This window comes from Malaclemys terrapin, chromosome 5 (genome assembly GCF_027887155.1).
Source record: "Malaclemys terrapin pileata isolate rMalTer1 chromosome 5, rMalTer1.hap1, whole genome shotgun sequence".
In the NCBI taxonomy this organism is placed as follows: Eukaryota; Metazoa; Chordata; order Testudines; family Emydidae; genus Malaclemys; species Malaclemys terrapin.
In genome coordinates this window covers 119,288,618-119,315,943 of record NC_071509.1, presented here as the reverse complement: position 1 = coordinate 119,315,943, position 27,326 = coordinate 119,288,618, and the positions used below count along the sequence as shown (strand labels likewise).

The 27,326-nt window shown below is 40.5% G+C and overlaps 1 protein-coding gene across 8 annotated transcripts in view; it reads left to right on the top strand.

Moving 5' to 3' along the window:
• MAPK10 (mitogen-activated protein kinase 10) overlaps nt 1-27,326 on the top strand; it is a 267,071-nt gene that overhangs the window by 222,338 nt on the left and 17,407 nt on the right. For 7 of the 8 annotated variants that reach the window (XM_054029914.1, XM_054029915.1, XM_054029919.1 and 4 more), the window contains 3 exons: nt 1,739-1,921; nt 5,493-5,617; nt 20,252-20,284. In XM_054029914.1, coding sequence (XP_053885889.1) covers nt 1,739-1,921; nt 5,493-5,617; nt 20,252-20,284 — 341 coding nt within the window. The remainder of the gene's footprint in view (nt 1-1,738; nt 1,922-5,492; nt 5,618-20,251; nt 20,285-27,326) is intronic. The other variant, XM_054029918.1, reaches the window with a different exon arrangement.

Below are 27,326 nucleotides of genomic sequence, written 5' to 3'. Positions count from 1 at the left end.
TCATCACACAGTTATCTTCATGTTTTCTATACATAGTGCAACCTCCATGAGTTTATATGCAAAGCCCATATTTAAAGCCCTCTTAAAGACTCACTTCTGCCATGCAACCTACAGTGAATCATGTTGACTTGTATACAAATTAGAGATGGTCCAAAATTTTTGAATTTCTACATTTTCCAGTGAAAATGGGGGACAACATTTTAATGAAAAAATTCATCCCACTTTTTAACAAGTTGGTTGAAAAAAATTGAATTTTAAAATTTTCTGACAACAAAAGGAGACATTTTTCATGGAAACTTCAAACCCCAAATGTTCCAGTTTTTCAGCTACCTCTGATGCGAATTGTATATATTTTGTCTACTGTTATTCCCTTTCCTCTGGCCACTTTTCTGCCCTTAGATTGTGAGCTCCTCACAGTGGGGGCTGTTCTTTTTGACTGTTTGGAAATCTTTTAGCACAGAGTGGGCACTACTGTAAATAAACAATTAACAATAATGAAAACAAGGTTATCTTCATAAGGTGCTGCATCAGAAATAGACTTTCTAAAATGAACGTTCTCTTTCTAATGGGTTCTCATGAGGCTATATGCTTGTGACAGTCTCTTGGTAGAAACATGTGCATCACTGTGTCTATTTGTATATTAACTCACATGTTCTTCAAATCCTTAGCCTGATGAATGCAGGGACTGTGATGGGGGAGGTGGGACTGGTTTTAAAGGCAATATCCTTGATCAAACATTGCCTCCCCTTTTTTTGTTGTTGTTTGACACAGCAGGGCATAATCTGAACATGTCTAGAAGTGTGACAAATCATTCAGCAGATATGCTCATTGGTACTCCAGGAAAGCTAAAAGAGTTGCCTGTTGAAACCCCCCAATAAGAGAGAGAGTTTCTTGGTTCAGTATGAAAGCATGTGGAAGCTAGCATTCATGATGAAGGCATAACAACTGTTTCTTGTTTGTTGTCATGTTTGTGGAAAACAAAAGAAATATTTGTGCATAACTGGTACATTGTGTACCGATAGAAAATATTTGTTAGAGGAAATGGTGAACAGTCAAAAAAACACATTACATTTTTACAACAATTTGCCAAATAGTTTTTGTTTTTATAAAACTAGGAACTGATAAATGGCTGGGAAGAATAGAGATGCAAGTATGCAGCATTTCAGTTTATGTATGCATCTCCAGGAACTTTTGGCAAATATGTCTTTTCCGTCAAATAGCATGTTTATTCCCAAATAAAATGTCCTTCACAAATTATTGATCGCTCATGAAGAAAGGAGAAAACAAGTTAGGGGTAACTTCTCCCCTTGCAGAACTCTTTTTTCACTCCACTGAGGACCACTACAATGTGACAGTTATGACTGATATGCCCAGCTGAACAAATAAGATTTGTTACACCCATGTAGCCCTACTGATGTCTGTGGGGTTGCACAGGTGTAAGAGACAGTAGCCATTAAGCTAGGATTTAAAAACAGAAATAGACTAGCATCCATGACCAACAGGGAGAGAGTGTCCAGCTATTATTATTTGTTTGTGCAGTGTCCACCAGTAAGCTAGGTGCTATAAATGTCTCACCTGTTATGGCTTATAAAGCTTCACGTCATGATGATGAACCAAGACATTGATTGAAAAGTATCTTGGGAGGGAATTAAGTACCTTTATGGGTTGCTAAAAACCAACCAAACAAACAAAAAAGCTAGTAGGCTGCACATTGTTTCCCTTAACTACCTCTCCTCAGATATTGACCAGTGGAATAAAGTAATTGAGCAGCTGGGAACACCATGCCCAGAATTCATGAAGAAGCTACAACCCACGGTGCGGAACTACGTTGAGAACCGACCCAAGTATGCTGGTCTCACTTTCCCCAAACTTTTCCCAGACTCTCTCTTCCCAGCCGACTCAGAACACAACAAACTCAAAGGTATGTCCAAGGAGGGAGCGTGGGGCATGTATGAGCAAGTGCAATACAAAAATATTTTTTCTCCAGCTGAGATTAATTGATTTTTAATGTACTTTGAAACACGTTTCATATAATGGGTCATAATTTTTTTTCTCATTGCTAAGATGAGGGAGAGTCATTGATGTAAAAAAAGATACTAGAAAGAAAATTTAATGCCACTTTGAGATCTTCAAAGCACTTTTAATGTCTGCAAAGTTAGGCTCCATCCATGTGTTTATTGAAAACTGTTCTCTGATAGGAGAAAAAGAAAAAGTGCTTGAGATCTAAAGGCGGGGTGGTAAAGAAAGAAAAAGTAAAATGTTTTAGCCAGTTGATGTTTTCATGAAAACATTGTGGGGTTTATTTATCAGATCAGATTCAGGTGCTATAATGACCAAGACACTTGCATTGGTTTTATCTAGCAAGGAGTTAGTTCTAAATATGATTTTGAGGGAAATGTGGTGCTAGGGCAGCCAGACCTCTAGCGTATATATGTTGTCATTGACTAATACGTCAAGCATGTCAGATTCATGGCACTCATTCTGTACAGCTATGCACTCCGCTGGTACCATAAGCAAGTTTGGACATCCTGAATTTTTATTAATTTCTTTCTGACACACTGGAGCCCAAAAAGTCTTCTTTGAAGATCTCAAAGTGGCATTAAATTTTCTTTTGTTGTAAACAAAGAACTGTCAATGCAGCCAGAGCCCTGACTACAAAAGTGATGATGTTTTTACTAAGAAAAGTAAAAGAATCAATGCCACCAGCTAAAATTGCTCTTGATGTAGTTACAGTTTAATATCTGCCTATAAGTGGCTTTGTGACTATGAAAAATGGAGCAACTGGGTTTTGGTATGTGAAGCAGAATATCTTAATTACCGTGGGGCTACATATTTCCATTGTACAATATATGCAGTGGCATGTGGTAAGATGGTTATAGTCATAAATTGAAGCCATGATTAACTTGAACAGGATGTTGACCTTCAATAAGAAACAATGATTAATGTGTGTTGAGTATAAAAAGGATTTCCAGTCACAGCTTTGGAACCTTTTCAAACTTCCAGTGTGCATCAATTTTGCACACATGGGTTCCTCTTGTTGCTTGCTGCAGTGACACATAATGTTTCTTAATCACCTACAATTTGCATGTAATTACATTACCCAGAATGCTCTTCCAGTTAACAACTGTTTCATAGCAAGGCTGTTGTCTGAGATCTGGGAGCAAAGTGAAAGGTCTGAGCAAATGCTTTTGGATGCATTGAGTTCTTTTCTGTACTCCTACAATGAAAATGAATAGTGGTATTTCATTGGATTTAGGGCTAATGCAAAGGGAATAATGATCAAACGGTGTTAACTAATTATCTCCTGGATAAAGGAAGCACACTTTTATTTAAGCATGGAGTGATTGTCTGTTTTTAAGATTATTTCTTGTTTGGTTCCTCTGTCTTAAAAAAACTTTACTTTTACATCCCGAATCCTTGTACCTTCCTAAAAAAGTACAATAAATAATGTTATCTAGTCACTTTGATGTCACCTTTATAGTGTGTGCACTAGGGTAAATAAGATACATTTAGTGAAGAGGTTGTGTTTTTGTAGTTACTTGTAAGTTATTTTTGTTTTGTTCTTTGTTTTCTATCAGAGGTCCACTTCAAATGGTATAAAAAGTAAGATAATAGTAAATGGTTTCAAACAAGAAAGCATTTTTAATATTATATGTGCAGTACTATTAGCAGTAAATGATCTGGTTAACTTTAAAAAAAGATTGCAGTGAATTTATTAACATGGGGGGAAAAAGCCCAATACTAGGATAAGAACAAAAATCAGTTTGTGGGTTGATTGGCAGCATATTTGCTATGAATCCAGAATACTATGGGCTCTGGTCCCAGATTAGAGGTTTTGGCTTGTACTTCATATAGACCATCATATGGTACTAGGGGTTGTTTCGTTGTTGGATACTTGCCCAGTCAGACATCAACATGAACTTCCATCTGATGATTATTCAAACTCCTGTCAGAATGAATAGACAGTTACTTTGCTCTCTTGGCTAAATATCATATTCCATTTGCCACTACCACTACCAACTAATTTGTTCCCAGGCACTCTGAATAGTAAATCATATAGCAACTGCTACAACTGCCTCCATTCAGGTTCTATGCTATAAATAGGAAAAATTCAGCTAGTTATCAGCGGGAGAGAATTCACAGATTGTGAGCTTTTGCTGAAATCTTACCATATTCAACCATGTGACACCACCATAGTGGACACATTCCAACTTTCTTGACAAATAAGATTAAGTGCACGGGGCCATATGCTCTGTCAGTGTAAATTGGCATACCTCCATAGAAGTCAAACACAAGTGTAAAAGGGGCTATGCTTATTTACACCAGCTGAGGATATGACCCACTGGTTTCAGCACTAGTTGGGTGAATAAGACAATCGGGATTTTGACAGAGCCTTCATCAACAATGTTATCTAGCATCTCTATGGTCATGAATGTCCAAGCGATAAGAATGCCATATATTGCTACACTGGGAGAGTCTACTTTCTGTAACATAAAATGTTTCTTCTCTTGAAAAGATACTTGTTGGTAGGGGTCAAATTTCAATATTCCTCTCCTCAAGAGATATGGGAGAAAACTAAAACTTTTTATCCAAACTCCCAGAACATTTTTGTTGTTTGAATAAATGGATTCCAGATCTACTCCTCTTCTTGGGTTTGGTTTTCCAAAATAAAAACCCCAATGAAGGGGATCTTGCAAACCTAAACCATGGTCCACACACCAGATCCTCAGGATCATCAATATGGCTGATTTGCACTGGACAGCTGGCAGTTTCTGACTATAGATTTAGTGTATCTTGTCCCAGGAGGAATGCCTCAATCCAAGTGGAAACCACTGGTGATGTATAGCTGGTATAGGAACTCCCAAAACACCCTTCTTCCTGCTACCACCACAGGGCAGATGAAAGGGGATAGGGCTGGAACTAGAGCTATCCAGCAAAAAGTTTTGAGGACTTGAAAAAGTTTCCAGTCCCTTATCAGGATGAAAAATCAATCTCAAACCAAAAATCTGGAAATTAAATCAGAATGGGTCACTTTCAACCCACTTTATTTTAAAATATTTTAAAAATATAATTAGCTTAAAAATTTGAAATGAAAAGTCCTTTTGAACTGGAAAACCAGAATGTTTTGTGTCCCTGGAGAAACAAAATATTTTGACAATTTAAAAGCTTTTTCTCCAAAATTATTCTGAGTTGAAATTTGATCAAAACCAACCCTTTCCCACAAAAAAAATTGTTTTGACAAATCAGCATTTTTGGACCCATTTTGAGGGCATACATGAGACGTAAGTAATGTGCAAGTCTTGTGCTGGCTCTTTATTCATCCTCTGTGTATATCTGGATCTCTTTCTATATTGAGGAGTGGCAGAATTTCATATAAATGAAGAATAATTGGAGGGAACAAATTGCCCTCCTTATTTTTTACAAAAGTTAACCAATGCCTGCATGTAGTAATTTTGTACTGACACTGTGTTCCTTTGGTTTCATTGCTCTAGCCAGCCAAGCCAGGGACCTTTTGTCAAAGATGTTGGTGATTGACCCAGCCAAGCGGATATCAGTGGATGAAGCCTTACAGCATCCATACATTAATGTGTGGTATGATCCTGCGGAAGTGGAGGCGGTAAGTGAGGCATGGACATTTAATTTGCTTTCACCTCAATACTGTAAAATGCAGCCGTAATATTTCTTTCAGCCCTACCAATCATGCCCTGAGAAAAACAAGTTCTTTTCAAGTTTACATTATACCTTACTACTAAACAATATACCATAAGGTGGAGAGGGGCAGAACTAAACAGGAAGCAAAACTAAGCTCCCAACTCAGGAAAGCTCTTAAACCCTTGCTTAGGTCTCATTGAAGTCAGTGGGATTTAAAGGATATTTTAAGTTAAACGGGTACTTAAGTGCTTTCCTGATTTGGGGCCAGAGTTCTCTATTACCTAGTGCAGGGATTGGCTACCTTTGGCATGCGGCTAATCAGGGAAATCCGCTTGTGGGCCGGGATGGTTTGTTTACCTACAGCATCTGCAGGTTCGGCCGATTGCAGCTCCCACTGGCCGCAGTTCGCCATTCCAAGCCAATGGGGGCTGCGGGAAGCAGGGTGTACCGAGGGATGTGTTGGCCGCCACTTCCCGCAGCCCCCATATTAGTGAACTCGTAATCCTGCTTCTGAAATCCCGTGCTCTCAATGAATGAGAAAGTGATCATCATTCTAGCATATAACCTGAACACTATGTTTATCTTGTTTCTTTCCCCTAGGGAATATCTCCTTCCCTTCCTCAAGGGACGCAACAGTAAAGTAGACCTGGAGAATGGAGAATTTTTAGTCACTGTTTGTTAATGCCGGTTTCCCCACTTCTTGACCTTTGAGTCCTCTTCCATTTATTGCAAGGTCTCACATGCACCATTCTTGCTGCCAGTCCAATTGAAGAACACATTCTCCCCCAAGTAATTTGTCTGGACATACTGTTACATGCAAAATCAAGATGTGAGTTTAATTATCATCTTGGCAACATTATTTCCATTGGAAATAGTACAGTGTGGCTATAATAACACATGGCGCTTCTGAGCATTTCTCTAGAGAGAGCTCATGACAGGACATTATTTAGCTATGTTGCTAATTAGCTTCATATGAAAAAATCTGTGATGACATGATAAATGTAGGGCCCAATCCTACAAGGTAATGACCACTATCTATGTAGTGACTAAGGAAGTTAAGGGAATTCAGCACCTTGCAAAGCCAAGTCTAAAGGCATTATTGCAGAAGTGTTCCAAATGAAACAACATACTGTACATGCTGAAATGTAGTGTACTTTGAATATATATATAAACACTCTATATTTCAGTTACATTTGTTTTTGCACCATCTATTACTTATACCCCAAACAAATTAGTTGAATACATCCTTTAATTTCTATTGGCTTTTTTGCTTACTTTTTAAAAGCGTGTATTTTAATCTGAAAATTAAAATATTTGACATGCTGCCAAATTTATTTTACAAACATGCGCATATTTCAATTCCAGATGCCTGTTCTAGGTATCATTCCCTTCCTTGGTCATCTTCATTGAATTACATCCCAATTTCTGAATTTAATTCAGAATGGCTTCAATGCTTTTTGGCACTCACATGGACTTGCTTGCACTCTCTTGTTCTCTATCGTCATATCTACTCTCTCCTTGCTCCTTCACACCATTCTTTAAGTCTTGACATTCCTCTCTGTCCAACCCTATACAATTCAAGGTCACTCATTCACGGTGTACTGCTCCTCTAACTGTAGAAGAGACAGAGGTCCTTTTCACAAACTTCAAAGTTGCCACATCTCTTCCTGTTTCTCCTGAACTTCAGCTTAGCCTATGTTTGGTGCTAAACCCTGCTCATCTTATTCTGTTTCATTCTTGTATGCCTCCCTTACACCTCACTGTGACAATTCTACCCTTCTTTCTGAACAATTGCCCATCATTGTTGACTCCAGGGCTGCTCCACCAGCAGCAGCTGTGCTGGGATCACTAATGTGACAAAATGGCAGTGACTGCCAGATCTTCTTACCACTGTGTTATCTAATCCTGCTCACGGTGGATTTCCTGATGTACTGGTAAAAATGCCAGTAGCCATCAGAGACATTTTCACACTAGTTGTCCATACCATTACCATAAGTGAATGTTTTTTTTTATTAAGAAGAAAGACTTGTATAGATAAAGATGTAAATTACAGATTTGGCTTTTATTGCTCGGGTCCATTTCTATTCCTCATTTTGCCTCTTTTCTGTATTTGAGTCACTGTATCCAGTATTTTAAAACTGAATCCACTTATTTTATCTTTTGAGAAATTGCTTATGAACAATGTAATATAGTAATGAATTGAATTATAATTAGAAATGTTTAAATGCCACAAGGGAACTTTTTATATCCTCTGCTTTGGTTGTGCTTTGTCAGTCAGAAATAAGGATAAGGAAATTCTAGAGTGCCATGATTCTCTAAAGGCTTGGAAGATAAATTCTGGATAAGCACACAGAACGCTTAGGGGATTGTGTAAACCTTTTTGCTCAGGAAATCAGGTTGGAAATTTCAGAGGGCAATGCTGACTTGGGAGATTTCCAGTATTTTCTGGTTTTGATTGAGCCTTGAATGCTACAAGAGTAACCTTTTTCACGGCATTGCTGCTTCTGCTTTTGGATGAAATCAGCAAACACAGCATCATTTTATACTGGGACATGTAGCTGTGAAGTATGTGAAAGTATAAAAAGCCCAACTGCTGGTTACTAAGCAGGAGATTTGTCTTCCCAGATCTTTGTGATTAATACATGTACTAGAGATGGTTAAGAACTGGAATACTGGATCTGAATCCTCTCCGTATTTTGGGAAAGTTTGCACTAAGAACTGCATCCAGACCTCACAACTGGAGAACCTTTCCAATGGGCTGAAGCAGAGTACTAATTATGAACATCCCTAAACTTTGGATTTGTAAAACTGGAGCTATCCATTTTCTCTCAGACTTTGGAATTTGGACTTGTCTTTATACTGAGATGACCTAGAAGACCAAAATCAAATACCTGAGTGCCTTGGGGAAGTTCCTAGTCAGATCTGAGTTTAGATCAGAATTTCACTACTTGGGGCCATTTTTAACATGGGCTAGGATTGAAAGTGGTTTATGAGCCAAACCTGGTCACGAATCTCTAGAAATGTGACTAATCTTGAACCTGATATTCCCCTCCATTTACACTGATGGAGGCTGCAAATGAGAGTCGGGCATTGGACGCAGGTTTCCTGACTCTGCCACAGATTCGCTGTGTGATCTGGGGCAAGTCACTACATCTCTCTGTCCCACAGTTCCCCATTCATAAAAGGTGCCATCCTCCTCCTTACTGGTAACACTGAGCCCTGGGAAGACAGTAAAGATGATAATAGGGGGTGATTTAAAATTCCTTTGCTGTTTTAGAATGTGTTGGATATCATAATTTGAGGTGTTCAGTGTTTCTTAGGAGGACTGGTCCCTTAGATGGAAAGTGCTGAGACTGACATATATAAAAATAGACAAATGGGCCTATATGGCATTGGTCCTGCCTTCTCCCAGGGACCTAGTTTGTTGCTTAGATGCTTTAAGAGCCAGATCTTGCTCCTATTGGAGCCACTGGCAAAACTCCCACACTCCAGTGGGGACCATGAATTGGGTTCTACGTGTTTTGTTAAAGGAAAAAAAAATCTGAATAAAGGGGACTCTCTATCCACAAGCAGAGAAAGTACTTAGTTCATTGTTGTGAATCTACCTGCTGCTAGAGGATTAAGAAGGGGTTGTCTTTAATTACACAGTCACAGATCCACATGGGTCTTAGGCATTGCAACACTGAGCATTACGGCGCTGAACTTTTAGGCACCTAGAAAAATCACAGGAACAACACTGTGAGTCACAAAACCTGAGCAAGGTGGCTAGGCTCCCTTGACAATGAATGAGGAGAGATAGGTGACTTAGAATGCAATCCACAAAAAGCCAGCATGCTAGGCAGAGAGCTGCCTAAGCTAGCCGATGGGAGATGTCAGCTACCCGGGTTGAGTGCTAAACCCCACTCCTATCATGGAGATAGGTGCCTAAATACAGGCATCTCACTTTAGCGATCCGTGAATGGGAGCCACTCTCCTGGAGTCAGGCAGCTTTGGCCAGAAGAGGAGGAGGGGGAGGTGGTATTGCCCTCCTTTATAATGTTTAGACCAGTGTTTAGAGCACTCACCTGGGATATGGGAGACCCAAGTTCAATTCCCCCCCCGAGGCAGGATTTGAACAGGGGTCTCCCACCTCTCAGCTATGGGATAGTCTGTTGTGGAGCTCCCTCAATCTCTCCTCCTGAAGCTGTTCCATTGGAAATAAATAATGAAAAAGTAGTTGGAGCAGGGGAAGGGGACCCAGGGCCTCCCAAGTCCCAGATGGGTGCCCTAACCACTAAGCTACACAGCCATTCATTCTCTCACTCTCTCTCTGGCCCAGTATCTGTTTCTCTGTGGATATTCACATAAATACCAAAGTCAGGCAGCACTGGAGTGCCTAGGGAACTTTAAAGTGTACCTTAGAGATTCTTCCTGACTATGGATCAGGATTTGTACAAGGAAAGGTTTGTCTTATAGCCTCTATGGAGCTGAGCCTAGGACAGGGGAGAGAGGAAAGTGCCCTGAAATCCAGTGGGCAAAGTCAGAACAATAATGGATGGGACAAGCTTTTCTGGTTGATTTTCATCATGTCCGACAAGGACACAGTGACAGCCATTTGGCAACCATGAAGAGTCGGTGAATGTAGCGAGCAACGGATCAGACTTTTTATCCTTCTCATGTCCAAAATTATTAATTAAATTAAGGAAGCTTTTCAAAGGGGAGTTCCCTGTGAATAGAGGTCCTATGCAGTTTACAGCACAGGGGGACTGTCTCACATCTAAAGTTGTTGTACTGTATTGTTATAGTATGTATCTGTGGGCACCTGAGTCTCTATTGCCCTTCACCTTGTGTCACCAGTTATACCTGTGCAAAGTGGAAGAAGAAGAGCTCTGTGGCACTTGAAAAATTGTCTCTTTCACCAACAGAAATTGGTCCAGTAAAAGATATTACCTCACCCACCTTGTCTCTCTCATATCCTGGGATCAACATGGCTACAATAACACTGCAAACAAAGTGTGTATGAAATTCTACCAGATCAGTTTCTCTGCTCCCTTCCACTGGTGGAAGCATTTCAGGTCCATTTTGCACTCAGCAAAAGTGTACATGTCTATGCAAGGTGCAAGGAAATGGAGAATCAGGCCCTATTATTATTGAAAGGGCAGATTCTGCCACCCTGACTTGTGGTGAGTAATTCCATGTTCCAGAAATTCCCCCATTGATTTCAGTGGAATAAGGTGCTGTTCAATGTGAGTAAGTCTGGAAGAATCCAACCCTAAGCGAACATAGTGTTCTGTCTTTGCAGCACTTCACATGACAGTGGGATCGCTTGGAGAAGGAGCAATGCATTAGCTAGTGATTGTTCAAATTTAAAGCAATCAATTTTTTGGCCTAGTTATTTGTTCTAATTTGTTGACTGTGTCTGAATTGCATCTTTTCAGAATGTCTCTTTTCTGTTCACACTTCTAGTTCTTTGCCCAGCTGACTTGTTGTGAACAAACCTGCTGAAAATCAATTTCTACAGCTGTTATCTCCATCTGTCCTGCCGCAAGGACTTCTTCTTTAAGACATGCTATGTCTTGTTCTTCCAACATGTGCAGCACACTATAGAATTGTGTCTCAGCACCTTGGCAGTGAATCATTAGTGAGCTGATTTGATGCCATTTTTCTATCATTCAGAGACCCCATTCAGTTCATAGCAGCAATGAAAGGAAGGAAGATTATATGTTAGCATAAATAGGGGGAAATGAACTGAATGAATATTTATTGTATTTTATGCAAGTCATGTGTGTCTAATTATAGAAAGAGCCTGAGGACTTCTAGGGCACCTTAATTTACAGATCTCATTTCCAGTGGGAAAATTAAACCAATGACTCTTGATTTTATTATTGACAGTTTATTAAATCTCAAATTTCCATCTGTTCCAGTAATTTGGTGTTGCTTCTAAGACATTAATGTTGCTGCAATGAAAAAAAGTTTCACTTTTGCCTGAACATCAATCCAATTTCTAACTTTCTGCTCTTGTCTAAAAAGCTGGTGTCAGAATGGCTTTTGGTTCATTTACAAGGAAGATACCAGCACATGATAACTTTGGCAATAAAATTGTTTTTCCTACTTAAAAGCCTGCAATGACTTATTTCCTCTTGGTTGAAGCTATGGCAGAATCTTTAATGGTCATTGCCAACCTGTCAGCAGCCTTAGATGTTGATCATGCGAATCTCTTGGAATATCTTAACTATCTTGTTGGAGAATCTTCTGCAGTTTTAACATAGCGCAGAGACTGAGTGTGCTATAAATTATTATTTTGTGTGAATTAGTTTCTACTTTGACATGTTCTGTGGCCTCCTTGAAGGGTCTCTGTTGTGCTAACTGTATTGCTTTTTGTGATGCTGCCTCTTGTAATTTTTCACCATTGTGATACAAGATAATGTACCAGAGTTAAACCAGTGACATTATACGCTGTGTCCCCCTCTGTCTTGATTTCCCTGTAGTATAGTTTCTGTTGGAGGTTTGGGATGTGAATGACTAAACATTTTTCAACATCGCATTTGAATATACATAAGTGGCTATGGAAATTGTTACCTTTCATTGTACTCTTGTTAGATCTTGTAGGCCCACTGGTCTTGGGTCTAGCTAATACTAGTATGGGAGACCTCCAAAGAAAATACACATTTGCTAGGAAGTGCCATGGTGATTCATTAGACAGTCTTGCCCCTGAGTCAGTCTACATTGAACCAAAGCTGCAGAAGTGGTGCCGACTGCTTCTGGTCATTAAACTTCCTTGGCTAGTTTTTGCAAGAATAGAGATCTAGATTCCAGTGCCCTGAACAAATTGCAAGTTGCTAATTCCAGTCTCTGTACCTAACCCCCCCCCTCCAATTTTAATTGGACAAAGCAGTCTTCACTTTCTTCCTAAACTATACTGTTAGAATTACTGTGTGCTGTGGAATAACATGTGTGTGTCAGACAACTGGTGCATTTCAGTAAGGATTCTTTTTCAACAGCAATGGGTCCAAAACAAAACTCTGTCTCTAAACCTCCTGAACTTTGTAGGTGAGGCTGGAATCCAAATCCCCTTCTGTATATAAATTTTGCAGCTGATCCCTATGTCTAGAATGAACCGCAACAAAAACTTAGTTCCAAAACAGTAGAAATGTGTGTGTTGAAATCCAGATACAGAAGCTATAAGTCTTTGTCCTTCTCTACTATTGGCACAGTTTGTAAAGCTTGTATGCCTTATTTGAAATGTTCTGTGTCAATGTAAGCCTATCATTCACCATTTCACTGAATGGATTTATATTCTCTGCCCTCCCCCCCCCCCCCCCCCCCTTGCGCAGTTAAGGAACAAACTTCACCAAGGTCTTGATTTTTGTGACTGAGTATCTGAACTGTGCTGAGAGTCTGTTTGTATCAATGAAGGGAGGAAAGCAAATGAAACATATTACTGTCTAGAACAATTTATTCAAGCAATTTAGACTCCATGTTTCTATGTGAATTATTCATGAGCAGGTTTAGAATTTGTGTTCATTGTTGGAATTATTTGACAAATGATTTATGCAAACGTTTATCAGCCTGAGGATTGCTTGCGAACTATTTGAGAGTGTGTTATACTTAAGTACCTGTTTTTGTTGTGTGATCATATGGTATTGTTTCTGTTCCTTGACTGAAAGATTCCCAGGCCTGCAAAAGAGATTGTTTGCATTGGTAGGCATGATGTTTTCTCTTTCTGTAAACAGACTTGCAAACAAAAATTCACTTCCATAAATGCTTCTGGAAAGTGATTTAAAGAGGCTGGAAATGTAGAGAAGTGAAGTCACAGTTTTCTTCAAATGAATATATTTTGCAGCATTTGTCAAACTCTTATACTGAATATCCTTGAGGTGTAATCTCTGAGGTACTCTAATGATCTGGAAATTTGACTATTCTAACTCTTTGCTCCTTTAATTATCTAATATACAATTCATAGATTTTTGCTTTTTCAGAATTCTGCTGCACTGCCATTTACCTTTCAAAACTATTCCAAAACACTCTCTTTTTTCATTCTATTCTACTGTCTTTGTGTTTAGTTTTAGCATTGATTTTTTTTAATGATTTGACTTTTAAAGAAATTAAGGGTTTTGTCCTGAAACAATAATTTTGTGATTGTACTTAGTCCATTATGGTTTATGTTGAACTGTTCATTGAGAGCAATTTAATGGATTTGACCTTTTTTTTTTTTTCCTGTTTGTGAATTGTCCATGAAATAATCATGAGTGTTATGAGTTTTGCTTAGTATTTGCAATTGTTTGATGAATGCATTTTACTAGTATTGGGGCCTGTGGATTTTTTGTACAACTGTTCTTAGAGCATTTGATCATCAAAATTCAGTCTGTGCAATTGTTGCCTCTTTCAAAATTCAGATCTCTCGCATGGTTAGGTCTTTGTTTCCTAGGAGACTAAATCTTTATGAACAAGAATTTAAGAAAAAAGCCTGGAAAAAGTCTGGTCTGATGTGCCTGCAGAAAAGGCTGGCATGTTTATAGCCAGAGGGCCAGATTCAGATACCCCTAATCGGATTAAATAATACCTTATTCAAGGTGAACAATAAGGTGTCAGAATTTATTTATCAAGCAGAGAATCGGGAGCACTATAAGGAAGCTTAAAACATATTAGGGCACTTTAAATCTTTTCCTGTCTTCTTTTACACAGGAAAGAACATTATATTTGACTATGTATAGGGCTTCCAGATTTTAAATAATAGCTGGGTTCCTTCCTGACAAAGCTGTAAATCAGATTTATTAGCTGTCTAGCATACTTTTCATTCAGTTTTCTCCCATAACAGGCACACCAAGTAATATCTGTGCCTATTACTATGCATCCTCCCTTCTTCCTCCTTTTCTGGCACTAACACTTGCTGGACATCCATTTTTCTCCATTAATTGGTGGCTCTAGTTAGTAGACTCTTATTCTTTTCAGTGAACCAGTCACTAGAGTGGGACAAAGGCATAGAGGGAGACCCAAAGGGGATCTTAGTAGGTGTGTGTTACTCAGGGTAATCCTGCCCCTTGGTTAGATTATTACTAGTGTAGTAATATGGTCAACTGGCCCCTTTTCTGGGGTGCCAGATTGGAGGAGGGTCCTTCCATCATCCCTCTCCCACAGCATCTTGTGATCCCACTCAGGACCCCACAATCTATTCCTGAATAAGGAATTCTGGCTTTGGCGCGTTGTGAGCTGCTAACCTCAGTTGAACAATACAAAATTCTCCTTTTCTTCTCCACCACTCAGCTATTAATTGACAAAGATGTGAAATGGAGACAAGCAAAATTAAAGAAATTGCAGTAGCTGTTGGGCACAGAGGGACAAATTATCAATAGGGCCACTGTTAATGGAGATGCCCAGGAAAGGACTAGAGATGTCAGGATTTGGTGCAGAGTCAATAGTTAGCATTGCTATACTTGTACGTACATACGTGTGTGTGTGTTTGTGTTTTTGTGGAACAGTTGTTCATCATCCTAGACAGCAGAGTTAAATAGTTAGACCTGCTGGGCTCAAACCCAGCCAGTAATTTGGGTTAGGCCAAATTATGCTGTGTTCTTGTGTGGTATATGAGGGGAAAATGATCCCAAATAACTATCCCATGCAGTTGTGTAGCTTATGTTTTCGGTAGTACAGCAACTGCTCTTTTTTACCTCCCCCTTGGATGCGGGCTACCTGCTGCAAAGAAAGTGAATGATGGCCAGTAGTGGAGGGGAAAGCATTCTGCCATATCCTCAGGAATGGTGCAAAGGTCACACTCCCACTTGGGGATGGTGAGTTCTGGGAGGGATTTCTGTGTCATAATGAGGTACGATCCTTCCTGGACTTTCTTGTAAGACTTTGCCGCTTGACCCGTCCTCCAGTGAGGGCTTGTGCCTGAATGGTATAATCTAGTCCTCTCTCAGGCTAGGCAGGCAATGTGTGGGCCAGAGGGAACCTGGCAACAGAGAATAAAGTGAGTGATAGGTTATACGAGATATAAGAATAGCTTTCCCTGAAGCATTATTGTGGAAGATTGAGAATGCTGTAGAGAGATTCACTGAGGGTCTCATTCTGCTACCCATATTCACAGCAGGATTGCTTGTGGAGTGAGGTACTTCTCAGCACAAGAGTAGCAGGATCTGGTCCATATCTGTCTTGGGGAAAGCCTGAATCTCAGACTGCAGAAGTGTTCAACAACTGTTTAAAAAATGACAAGCCTATAATAATGTTTTAAAATTCATTATTGAACCTGCACAGCCAGAAATAGGAATACTTTGCAGAATCTGTAAAACCTTTTGGTATTCATTTTATTGCCATGAGCAAACCCTTTCTTGTCAGGAGCTAATCTCTCTTGTTTTGTCAATCCGCTGTCTGCACTCCAGTGCCATACCTAGGGAAGAGTGAAGAACTGCAACAGCACTGCTCTTCAGAGCTCTTCACAACCTCCCTCTCTTCTCCCTCAGACATCCCCCCCTCCCAAAAAAACAACAGCAAATAGGCAGAACTTGAAGCCAACCGAAATTCTTGGGAAATGCTGTCTTTCCAGAACTTCTCAAGTGCATTGATGGTGGAGTTTTTAAATTTCCCTACTGCCACTTATGATCTTGGCATGTGTCATGTTAGCTCAGGTCGGTGAATTGATTTCTGTTTTGTAGCTCCTGATAAGCTTTCTTTGTTTAAAGTGAGGACTGAGGGAACTCTCGTAGTCTGCCTGATCAGAAGAAGAGTTGTTGTTAAAGTGCTGGATGTCACTTGACATAACCCATTGTGATAGCTATAATCCAGTGTGACGTGCCCCAGTGGGGTGCCTCTCCTGAAGAAAATTGAAGGAAACGCCCTGACAGTGCTTATAGCTTATTCACGGTCAGACAATGAGTAAGACAGCTTTACGTCTGGAGTAAAAGCAGAGGATTTTGTCAAAGTTCAACCTAGAGATAATGACCCTGTGCATCTCTCCCAGATTTACAGCATTATAACTGTATAAGGAAGAGGGAGGCAAGCTCTGTCTAGTCAAATATGTAGAATACTGAGCCTGCTACCATCTTTTTTTAAGTCTATTAAAAGTATATGGTCTTTTACACACTATATGGGGGCCAATACAATTCTGATGTCTCATTCTAATGGCAAAGACTATAATGGGAATTGGAAAAATGCAACTACCTTCTCCTTCTGACAGGTTTAATATGCTTAGCCTCTTGTGGTCTTCCTTGAAGCCAAGCCATGACCCCTTGCTAACTAGAGGGAAATACATATTATTACTTGCAAGAAGTGCTGTTCACTTACAGTTAAGGTCACATAGCAGTTTGGCTCTCCCATGGAACTCTGTGCAGAAAACAAACCAAAAAGGCCAACCAGACTTCTCAACATCCAGTAGTTCTGTAGCAAAATTGTTTTGCTGATGTTTAGGAACAAGTTTAACACAGTTCCTGAGCCATAGATTTTGTGGAATATCTGTGTGGGTGGGCTGGATCTTAGTTTCTAAAGTCATGCCAACTTAGATAGACTCTTAGTTCTAACTTATTACCACTTTTGGATCCTGGTTCCGACTCCATCAAAATGGTTACAGTACTTCTGTAGGTAGCGTCACAGAATCAGCCAATACGAAGTGTTCCAAGTTATTTTGAAACTGATTTGAATCACCCTATCCTTTATTAGAGTCATTTATATTCACAACCAAACTTTGATTAAAATAAGCATTTCCCCCTCCCACAGATAATCTGTGTGTGTGTGTGCACGTGTGTATGTGAATGTGTGTAGAACACAGGAATTTAGGAATTACCATACTAGATGCTCCATCTAGTCCAACATTCTGTCTCTTACAGTGTCCAGCACTGAAAGCTCCAGAGGAAGGGGCAAGAAACCCTCACAATAGGCAGCTGTGGGAGTAATCTGCCCTCCCCCCATGAAGGTATCACCCTAGTGGTTTAGAAATTGGTTTACCATACATGCACAAACACATTCAAAATCAAAATTCCCTTAGACTGAATCAAGTTTTGTCTGTGCTCCAGTGATAGGATCAAAACAACATAGGTCTTTCCAATCTCCGTAACATAAAGGTAACCTGCATTGATGCTGACATTGGTAATATTTCAACTGTTTTTAATTGAACACCTAAATCCCCATTGACAGTCTCAAGTATCAATTTTTTTCTGTCCTCTAGGTAAATGGTGGGAGCATTTTTCCTGTAATATTCACAATGTGGAAAATTCCTGCCAGTCAAACACTTAATTCGCTTGCTGTTTTTTCCCCTGCCTTCAGTATGTGGCAGTATACATGAATAGATACAAGGGCAGTTTCCCCAGCAGTAAGATTGGTGTAATATTGATGTATGTTTTACAGCTAATGGAGATTAGATCTTATATTTTAATGATGAGGTGGTGTGAACATAAGAACTTGGTCAGACTAATGCTCCATCTAGCCCAGTATCCTATTTCCTGACAGTGGCCAATGCCAGGTGCTTCAGAGGGAATGAACAGAACAGGGAATCATCAAGTGATCCATCCTCCATCGCCCATTCCCAGCTTCTGGCAAATAGAGGCTAGGGACACTTCAGAGCATGGCTTTGCATCCCTGCCAATCCTGGCTAATAGCCATTGGTGGACATATCCTTCTATCCTATATTAGTATAGGAACTAAGATCACCTTGTGATGACAGACATGAGCTGAACTTTAATTTAACTACTCAGTCCTTAGTGTGTCATGCTTCATGAGGAGCCTGAGTGTTGGCCAAAATCTGGACCAGAACCATTGTAAGATTTCATCTGACTCAATAGATGATTTGGGATTGAAACAGGAGTTTCACTGGCCTACGTAAACAGTTCTATCCTCCTTGTGCACCCTAAACTCCCACTGAAGTTGGGATATGAGGGGGTGTAAGGTCTGCCCGATCAGGCCCCACAATAATACTCTGCACAGATATAACCCATTCCTCCAAAAAGCACTGATAGGCATAAATAAGTCTCATGGCATCCCTCTGAGGTAGGTAGCATTGCACCCATTTTATGATTGGGGAAACCAAAGCTCAAAGAGGTAAAGCGAGTTCCTAAGGTTACAGGAAATCCATTGCAGACCCAGAATTAGAATCCAAATCACTTAACTTCCATTTCTCTGCCCCAAGACCATCTTTCCCATGTGTTCAGTGGAATAGGTGTATTAGTTTCACTTCTAATTTTAAGCATATATCATTATATTACTTTAATTTTTATGGTAGTTAATTTGTCTTCAACATTTGTACTATAACCATCATGAATAAACAGCATACATTTCTTGTATTCTTCTCAGACTGCTATATTTTTTTCTACCAGATGAAAATATTATTCTTGCCTCTATTTCATCCACAGCTAGGGTATTCTGTTTATTGTACCTTATCATAATATCTCCATAGTTGCATATTATTTCTCCACTGGCCCATTCTGTCTTTGGCAAACACCTCACTCAAAACATTGTTTTCATCTGTACAGATATCTTTTGTATGCTATAGGTTCTTCATCTTGTACTTATATTCTCCATGATAAAGCCCCAAATCTGGTATTCGGTTTTTTGTGTGTTCCCTAGTTTTTATCAGATGCTGTCTGCCTGAGTGTGTTTTAACCTGATGTGTTTAAATTATTCATGAAGAAGGTATATTTCTGTGTTCTTCAGAGCTGCTGGTTTCATTTGCCATCTGAGTGACTGCACACTAGCTTTGACTTTCAAAACACTTCTGCTGGTGTGCTATAATGCAGCTTTTGGTTTGGTCTGCTTGATGTCTAGTGGGATTTTATGTATCCTTGGCTTTAGAAGTTGTTTTGAACAGGGGAGGTGAGAGTTAGGTCACTTGTTCATCAGCATCTGAGTTACATTCTGCCATAGAAATGTTCCTGTTTTCCCTCCCTCTCTTCTTTCCCTTTTATTATAATTGCAAAAAGCCTTTTTAGCCAGACAAATTGCTGGTAGATTTCTGAGGGATATTGTACTCCTCTGCCCTGTGACCTACAGGGAGGGTTCATCCCAATCCAGGAACGTTGGCTGGGTAGCATCAGGAAACATGCACTGACATTGCCCCTGTACATTTGTTCTGTGGCTCAATAAGGGAATTCAGTTCTCCGAGGGTCTCACTCTAGCACCTTTCACTAGTGGTACATTTTAAGACTTCAAAAAATAATAATAATCACAACTTGAAATGTTGCAAAATGAAAAGGAATTTTTATTTTGCACCCCTTTATGAGAAGCCAAACCATTCAACAGATTGTTGAACCTCACGCCATTCATTTTTTGAGCCTCCCCGGCCTCCAGTATTCACATAATGATAGATTTATAGTTGCCCAGCACAGGGCTCTATAGCTTCCAAACCAGATTGCCTGATCCTGTGAACAACTGCAGTGCCAGGGCTTGTTCCAGTCAATCCCAAGAGCTTTACTGTGCTGGTATTAACTCTATAGAGTCACGGGCGTCATCCCAGTGAGGGCAGAATTTGGCTAAGTAGGAGGAAAGGGCTGTTAGTCTCAGTCTTTTTCCTGTCCCCTTACCAGCTGTAACTATGACTACACTCAGTTGGATGTGGTAGGGAAGGGAGAGTTCACTAGCATCTGGGTACCTGCTTAAACTTGGTGTTTATTAACTTTCCTTTCATTTTTTTCCATAGTGGAGTGTTTTCTGCTCACCAGACTTAAAAAAGGTATTTATTGGATACAGTTGTCTCCTGTTTGTGTATCTCATCACGTTAGGTACATCATGTATAGAAAAAAAAGTTGCTTAAATGATGTGAGAAGATAAATGTCTAGGTTTTTTATTCTCTTTTGTAGAAATTGTTTTTAAAGGCAAGGAAAATTGAATACACAGTTAAACTATTTTAAAATGCATAATTTTTAATAAAATGTAAAACCAAAAACTAAAAGTCAACCAACCAAACCAAACTACTATTTGTTGTATACATGTACATCAACAAAACCAAAAACCTGCACCACCCAAAATAGATTCCATTCTTCGTCGTCGTTGCCAGTTTTACATCTTAAAAATCAACCCATTTGGGGGAGAAAATGGCTATTCTAAATAAAGCTAGATGCTGCCATCTTTAGGGCTGGTCTGCACTCAGTGTTTGTACCAATTTAACTATATCTGTTTAGAAATTGATACAGTGGAAGTGGTGTAACCCCCTAATGTGGACACAGGGATGCTGGCATAAAGGTACTTATATCAGTATGGCTTATTTATAAGCACCTTTATACATGTATAACTGCACACACTGAAGAGTTGCCCCAATTTAACTGGATTGGTTTCTAAACCAATATAGTTAAATTGCTATAAATATTGTGTCTAAATAAGCCCTTACTGACACTGAATAGTACCTTAGGGGCAGATTATGAAAGGCACAAAGGTTCACACTCAGGTACCCATTTCACACTCTGCTAGGGTCCCAGATACTACAGCTGCTCTATCTGTTGCAGTGCTCTGTCAGCACTAACATTATTAACCTCTATTTTTAGAACTCAGCAATAAAATTTAGCTCAGCATAAATTTGGCAGCCCGGGGTAACTAATTTTCAGAGTGATTATCATTATTATTATTATTATTATTAAGCTACATGATTCCCATTAGCATTAGTGCGAATCACATGGACAAATCCCTGATCATCATGCTAAGCATTGACTTAGCTGGGTGTTTTAACTCCCTGTATGCCTTCTGCAAACCCCTCCCCCTTGCAGTCCCACTGAAATGAAGGAGGCCATTTTTGGAGTAAATGTGTTACTCTACATGTGGCCACTCTACAATCTGGCCCATAGTTTTCATTCTTAGGGCAAGATCCTACAAATGGAATTCCCATGGGCAGAGCCCAGCACCCCTATGTAGCCCCGTTGAATTCACCCATACGCTGCAGACACTATGCAGATTGTAGAGTAAAAGTTCTGCATAATGATCAGGGATTCACATGTGATTCCCACTAATGCTAATGGGAATCACAAGCTTAATATTTTATCATCACGCTGAATATTAGCCAAGTTTCTGCCAAGAGCTAAATTTTATAGCAGAGTTCTAAAATTCTAAAAATAGAGGTTAGTAATGTAACTGCTGATACAGCATTGGAACAGGTGAACCGGCTGGAGTATCTGAAACCCTAGTAGTGTGAAATCTGGAGTTTAGTCACTTATGTTTGACTACCTTGCTAGCTAAATAGGTATTTGATTGTGGGTTAGATTAGGTTGTGCCTGATCCCCCCAAAATATTTCAATTCCCAGAGTGTGTTGATCTGTAAAATAATTACTGCTGCCATTCTTGTAGCCTCTTACATTAACTAAAGCTACCTGCTTGAGACATCATGGTGTAGATTAGCAGAGACATTAGCAAGAGATATGTTGATTGTATGAGGAGGTGGGACAGATAATGTGCTTGAGAACATCCTTCCTTTTTACTCCTTAATTCCATGCTTTAAAACAGAGGGAGAGTCCCCTCTGTCTCCCCTCACCAGGGGGAGCATCACTCCTCCTTCTCCTTGGATGGCATGGGAAGAGCTTCCCTGCCTGTTACAATCTATTTTAACCACTGCCTGTGTTCTTTGCAAGCTGTTCCCCAGAGCTCTTTAGAAAGGAAGATAAGCATAGGATATTCTCTCCCAATTTCTCTTCTCTGCTTTGCTCCGGTCTCTCTGACAGAGACACAATAGTTCTGCTGGTGTGATTCATACTACAGCTCAGGCAAATGTATCCCCCTGCAACCACCACCCAAAACCTAGAGCCAGCTGCTTAATGAAGCAGAAAGCCGCTGTAGCTCTTGTGTGAATTCCTAGACCTCGAGGGTTTCCTTGTCTGTCTCTTCTCCCCATGTGCTCTCCGCACTTCCTCATTAGAGAATGCATGCTCTAGGGCTGGCAGGCTGGCTGAGCGACAGTCTGTCAGGCGTGCTGATCTGGAGGACCCTGGTTCACAGCATTCCCGTTGTCACTGACGAGGCTAGAATTCTCATTCTTAGGTTGAGTAGTGAGCTTCACAATGCCATGATCAGCAGAAAAAGATGTCTCCAGCAGGGATTTCAGTGGCTTTGGCTGAATCTAGCACCAGCTTCAGGGTGATTAGCTGCTCCAGGCCAGGCTGTAATAAGGGACAGAGATGTGTTTGTGTGGAAAACAAAGGTCATGATTTTATTAACAATAACATCATTCCATATAGTCAAAAGCTCTTATCTGATCTGCACTCATGACCTGCTGAGACAGCAGAGCCTCGTTGCGGGTCAGAGCCAAAGCTGCCAAGACACTGTTTCCCCCTTCACCATGTGGCTTAGGCTCCAACCTGGCAACCTCCTTGAGGCATTGTGGCCTCCTCACAGACCACAACCAAATCTGTTTAGGTACTTCAGACCTCACCTCAGGTCACGGACAACTCTCCTGAAGTATGGCTTCGGCGTACCTGCATGTAGAACTGGCAATCCTGTAAAAGCCTTGCTTCATATAGATTCATAGATTCTAGGACTGGAAGGGACCTTGAGAGGTCATCGAGTCCAGTCCCCTGCCCACATGGCAGGACCAAATATTGTCTAGACCATCCCTGATAGACATTTATCTAACCTACTCTTAAATATCTCCAGAGATGGATTCCACAACCTCCCTATGCAATTTATTCCAGTGTTTAACCACCCTGACAGTTAGGAACTTTTTCCTAATGTCCAACCAGGTCCTCCATTGCTGCAGTTTAAGCCCATTGCTTCTTGTTCTATCCTTAGAGGGTAAGGTGAACAAGTTTTCTCCCTCCTCCTTATGACACCCTTTTTGATACCTGAAAACTGCTATCATGTCCCCTCTCAGTCTTCTCTTTTCCAAACTAAACAAACCCAGTTCTTTCAGCCGTCCTTCATAGGTCATGTTCTCCAGACCTTTAATCATTCTTGTTGCTCTTCTCTGGACCCTCTCCAATTTCTCCACATCTTTCTTGAAATGCGGTGCCCAGAACTGGACACAATACTCCAGCTGAGGCCTAACCAGAGCAGAGTAGAGAAGAATGACTTCTCGTGTCTTGCTCACAACACACCTGTTAATACATCCCAGAATCATGCTTGCTTTTTTTTTTTTGCCACAGCATCACACTGTTGACTCATATTTAGCTTGTGGTCCACTATAACCCCTATATCCCTTTCTGCCGTACTCCTTCCTAGACAGTCTCTTCCCATGCTGTATGTGTGAAACTGATTTTTTCTTCCTAAGTGGAGCACTTTGCATTTGTCTTTGTTAAACTTCATCCTGTTTAACTCAGACCATTTCTCCAATTTGTCCAGATCATTTTGAATTATGACCCTGTCCTCCAAAGCAGTTGCAATCCCTCCCAGTTTGGTATCATCCGCAAACTTAATAAGCGTACTTCCTATGCCAATATCTAAGTCATTAATGAAGATATTTGAACAGAGCCGGTCCCTAAACAGAGCCCTGCGGAACCCCACTCGTTATGCCTTTCCAGCAGGATTGGCAACCATTAATAACAACTCTCTGAGTATGGTTATCCAGCCAGTTATGCACCCACCTTATAGTAGCCCCATCTAAATCATATTTGCCTAGTTTATCGATAAGAATATCATGCGAGACCGTATCAAATGCCTTACTAAAGTCTAGGTATACCACATCCACAGCTTCTCCCTTATCCACAAGACTCGTTATCCTATCGAAGAAAGCTATCAGATTGGTTTGACATGATTTGTTCTTTACAAATCCATGCTGGCTGTTCCCTATCACCTTACCACCTTCCAAGTGTTTGCAGATGATTTCCTTAACTACTTGCTCCATTATCTTCCCTGGCACAGAAGTTAAACTAACTGGTCTGTAGTTTCCTGGGTTGTGTTTATTTCCCTTTTTATAGATGGGCACTATATTTGCCCTTTTCCAGTCTTCTGGAATCTCTCCCGTCTCCCATGATTTTCCAAAGATAATAGCTAGAGGCTCAGATACCTCCTCTATTAACTCCTTGAGTATTCTAGGATGCATTTCATCAGGCCCTGGTGACTTGCAGGCATCTAACTTTTCTAAGTGATTTTTAACTTGTTCTTTTTTTATTTTATCTGCTAAACCTACCCCCTTCCCATTAGCATTCACTATGTTAGGCATTCCTTCAGACCATGGAGTAAAGCGCACGAAGTATATACCATGGAGTAAAGCGCACTGAATGAGGGAAGGCTTCAAGTGTCCATTGAAAAAGGCACTGCTGTTGAATCATTCACTGTGTATACTGTGTGGCATGCAGCAGATAAGGCAATGGCTCTTCGAGTAGAAAAGACTTCCATGGACTCTGTTCCTCTGGCACAAACCCAGTAATAGAAAATATGACTCACATGTATCTAAATTAGGAGCATTATCTGATGTTACACTGTATGTTTGTCTGTTTTAGACTATTTGAGAAATATACGAACAACAAACACGTATCATAATACATATGCATGAGGGGACAGAGTTACGGTTGCAAAGCTCATCTCCCACCCACAGCCTTGCAGTAAATGCAGCTGTCACTTGTAGAGAAGCTGTGTGAGTTGCTTAAGGATCTCTCCCTGCCACAGTCACCTCTTCAGTGGCCTCCAAGCAGCTAGCTCTCGTTACCTGCCCTGACTAACCAGACCTGGAGATGCAGGTCTTCGTCTATGATAGAACAAAGATACAGGAGTTTCTCTGACCTCTAGCCCTAATCAAAATCTTTTGAAGTTAATCTTTCATTGCCTCCAGTGGGCTTTGGATTGGGCCATTGTGCATGAGGAGCACCCGTACAGTAGATGGTCCCTTCTATTGCACTCACCTGCTCCTGCACCTCCACAGTGGTCACTCTGCCGTACTTTCCTTTGACACCCACAGCTGCTTCTGCTGCAAGCAGAGCCTCTGTTGGAATGATGGTCTCAAAATCCTGTGAGGAAAATTTCACTCTCTAGTTAACCAGATATCATGAACGCAGTGACTGTGTGGTTGGTACTGGATAGTCCTGATAGGAACACAATGGTCGCCTTCCCGTGATGCACCTGGAAACTCCTGGAGGTATTGATGAACAAGGATGCCCATTCTCCCAGCTCATCCTGGGCTCTATATTGATGATCCTAAGAACCTTGATAAAGGGAGGCAATGGGGTCAGCAGCAGGTTGGGATTGGACCCAATTCATAGTAGATCATCAGCTAGTCGAGAAGACTGGTACTGCTACATTACTTAGAAAAGTATGATATTGAGTAGGCTGCAAGAAGGAATTAAAGGAACTTCCCTTGCACCCATGGTCTCTCTTCTAGCTTATTGGGGGAAAATCCAGTCAGCTCATGGATCCACTGACCCAACCAATTGCAACCCCAGCAGCTGTCCAAGTTGGGACACTGGGCCTCTGCCACAGCCACTTGTGGCTTTAGGTGGGGTGCTGTTCCTGTTCCTGGTGAATTCATCCAACAGATTCATCCTTCCCTAGGTGTTTGCAGCAAAGCTCTGCTTTCTCAGTGAATTACAACTGAACATGTGTTAGAGAGAGCTTGGGGATGAAAGGGTATCTATTTTACCCACTACCTATACTGCACTACAGATGCTAGACAGCACAACCTGTATCTGATGGCGTACAATGGTTATTAATCTCGCAGTTCCATAGTGTTGGGAGTCATTGCACCCTGTGTATCTGGCCTCTTTGATTCTGAGGATGGATTTCACATATTGAAGGGGAGAGGGTCCTTGAGGCTGAGGAGAGTGATGAAAAGTGCCACAGCAGAAAGGAAGAGAAGAGAAAGAAGGTCCCTGGGAAGTTGTCGTTGTTGTCAGGGAGATTGGCAGGAGAGTTCTATAATGGGGGAGCATTTGGGGCAGGCAGGGTGTTAAGAAGGATTTGGTGGGAGACAGTGTTTGGGATCAGAAAGGGAGGCAGGAGAGGATCTCAGCAATTAAAAAAGCCTCTATAAGGTGAAACTACCAGGCAGGAGGAGTGTGGAGTAAGAGGGATTAGTTGGGCTGGTTGGGTTATAGTTAAAACAGCTTCTACTGTGTGGCAGCAGCCATTTTAAATATCCCAAATCCAGCCCTTGTTTCTTTAGAAAGATACATGTGGCAAGAATGCTGGATGAATGTGTGAATCAAATCCAGACTAGATGCATCACATTGATAATTCTCATGGATTTCTTATGATTGCTTTCTTTGTTTTTCTAGACCATTGGAGTAGAGCTGGTCTAATTATTCAGCCAAAACATTTTTTGGCAAAAAAAAAAAAAAAAAATGCAGATTTGGTGACACTGAAATATTTTGTGAATTTGTGTTTTGCCAAATTTGTTTTTTGGGGGAATCCCACAAACTTTAAAAAAAAAATCTGACAAATTGAAGTGTTTCATTCTGACACATTTGAAACAAAATGACTATTTTGAAATTTTCTTTAATTTGATTTTTAAAAGATCAATTTTTACATGGTTGAAATCAAAGCAAAACTTTTTGATTTCTGTCATAATGAAACATTTATTCAATCTGAAATTAATTTTTATGTGCTGAAAAATTTAAAAAATACATTTTCAGGTTGAGCCCAAACCATTATATATTTTTATTGGTGGGAAAAGGGGACTTGTCAGCAAACCAAACAATCCATTATTCTTACATATCTACACTGGGGTATGGAATGAAGATGGTAGGGAATTCACATCATGGACAAATCATGGGCCCAGAGGCATCAGCTGTGCAGAACCAGCCGTGCAGAGCCCATGATCTACTTGGGCTCTGCAGCCATGGAAGCTGATGCTGGAGATGCAATCT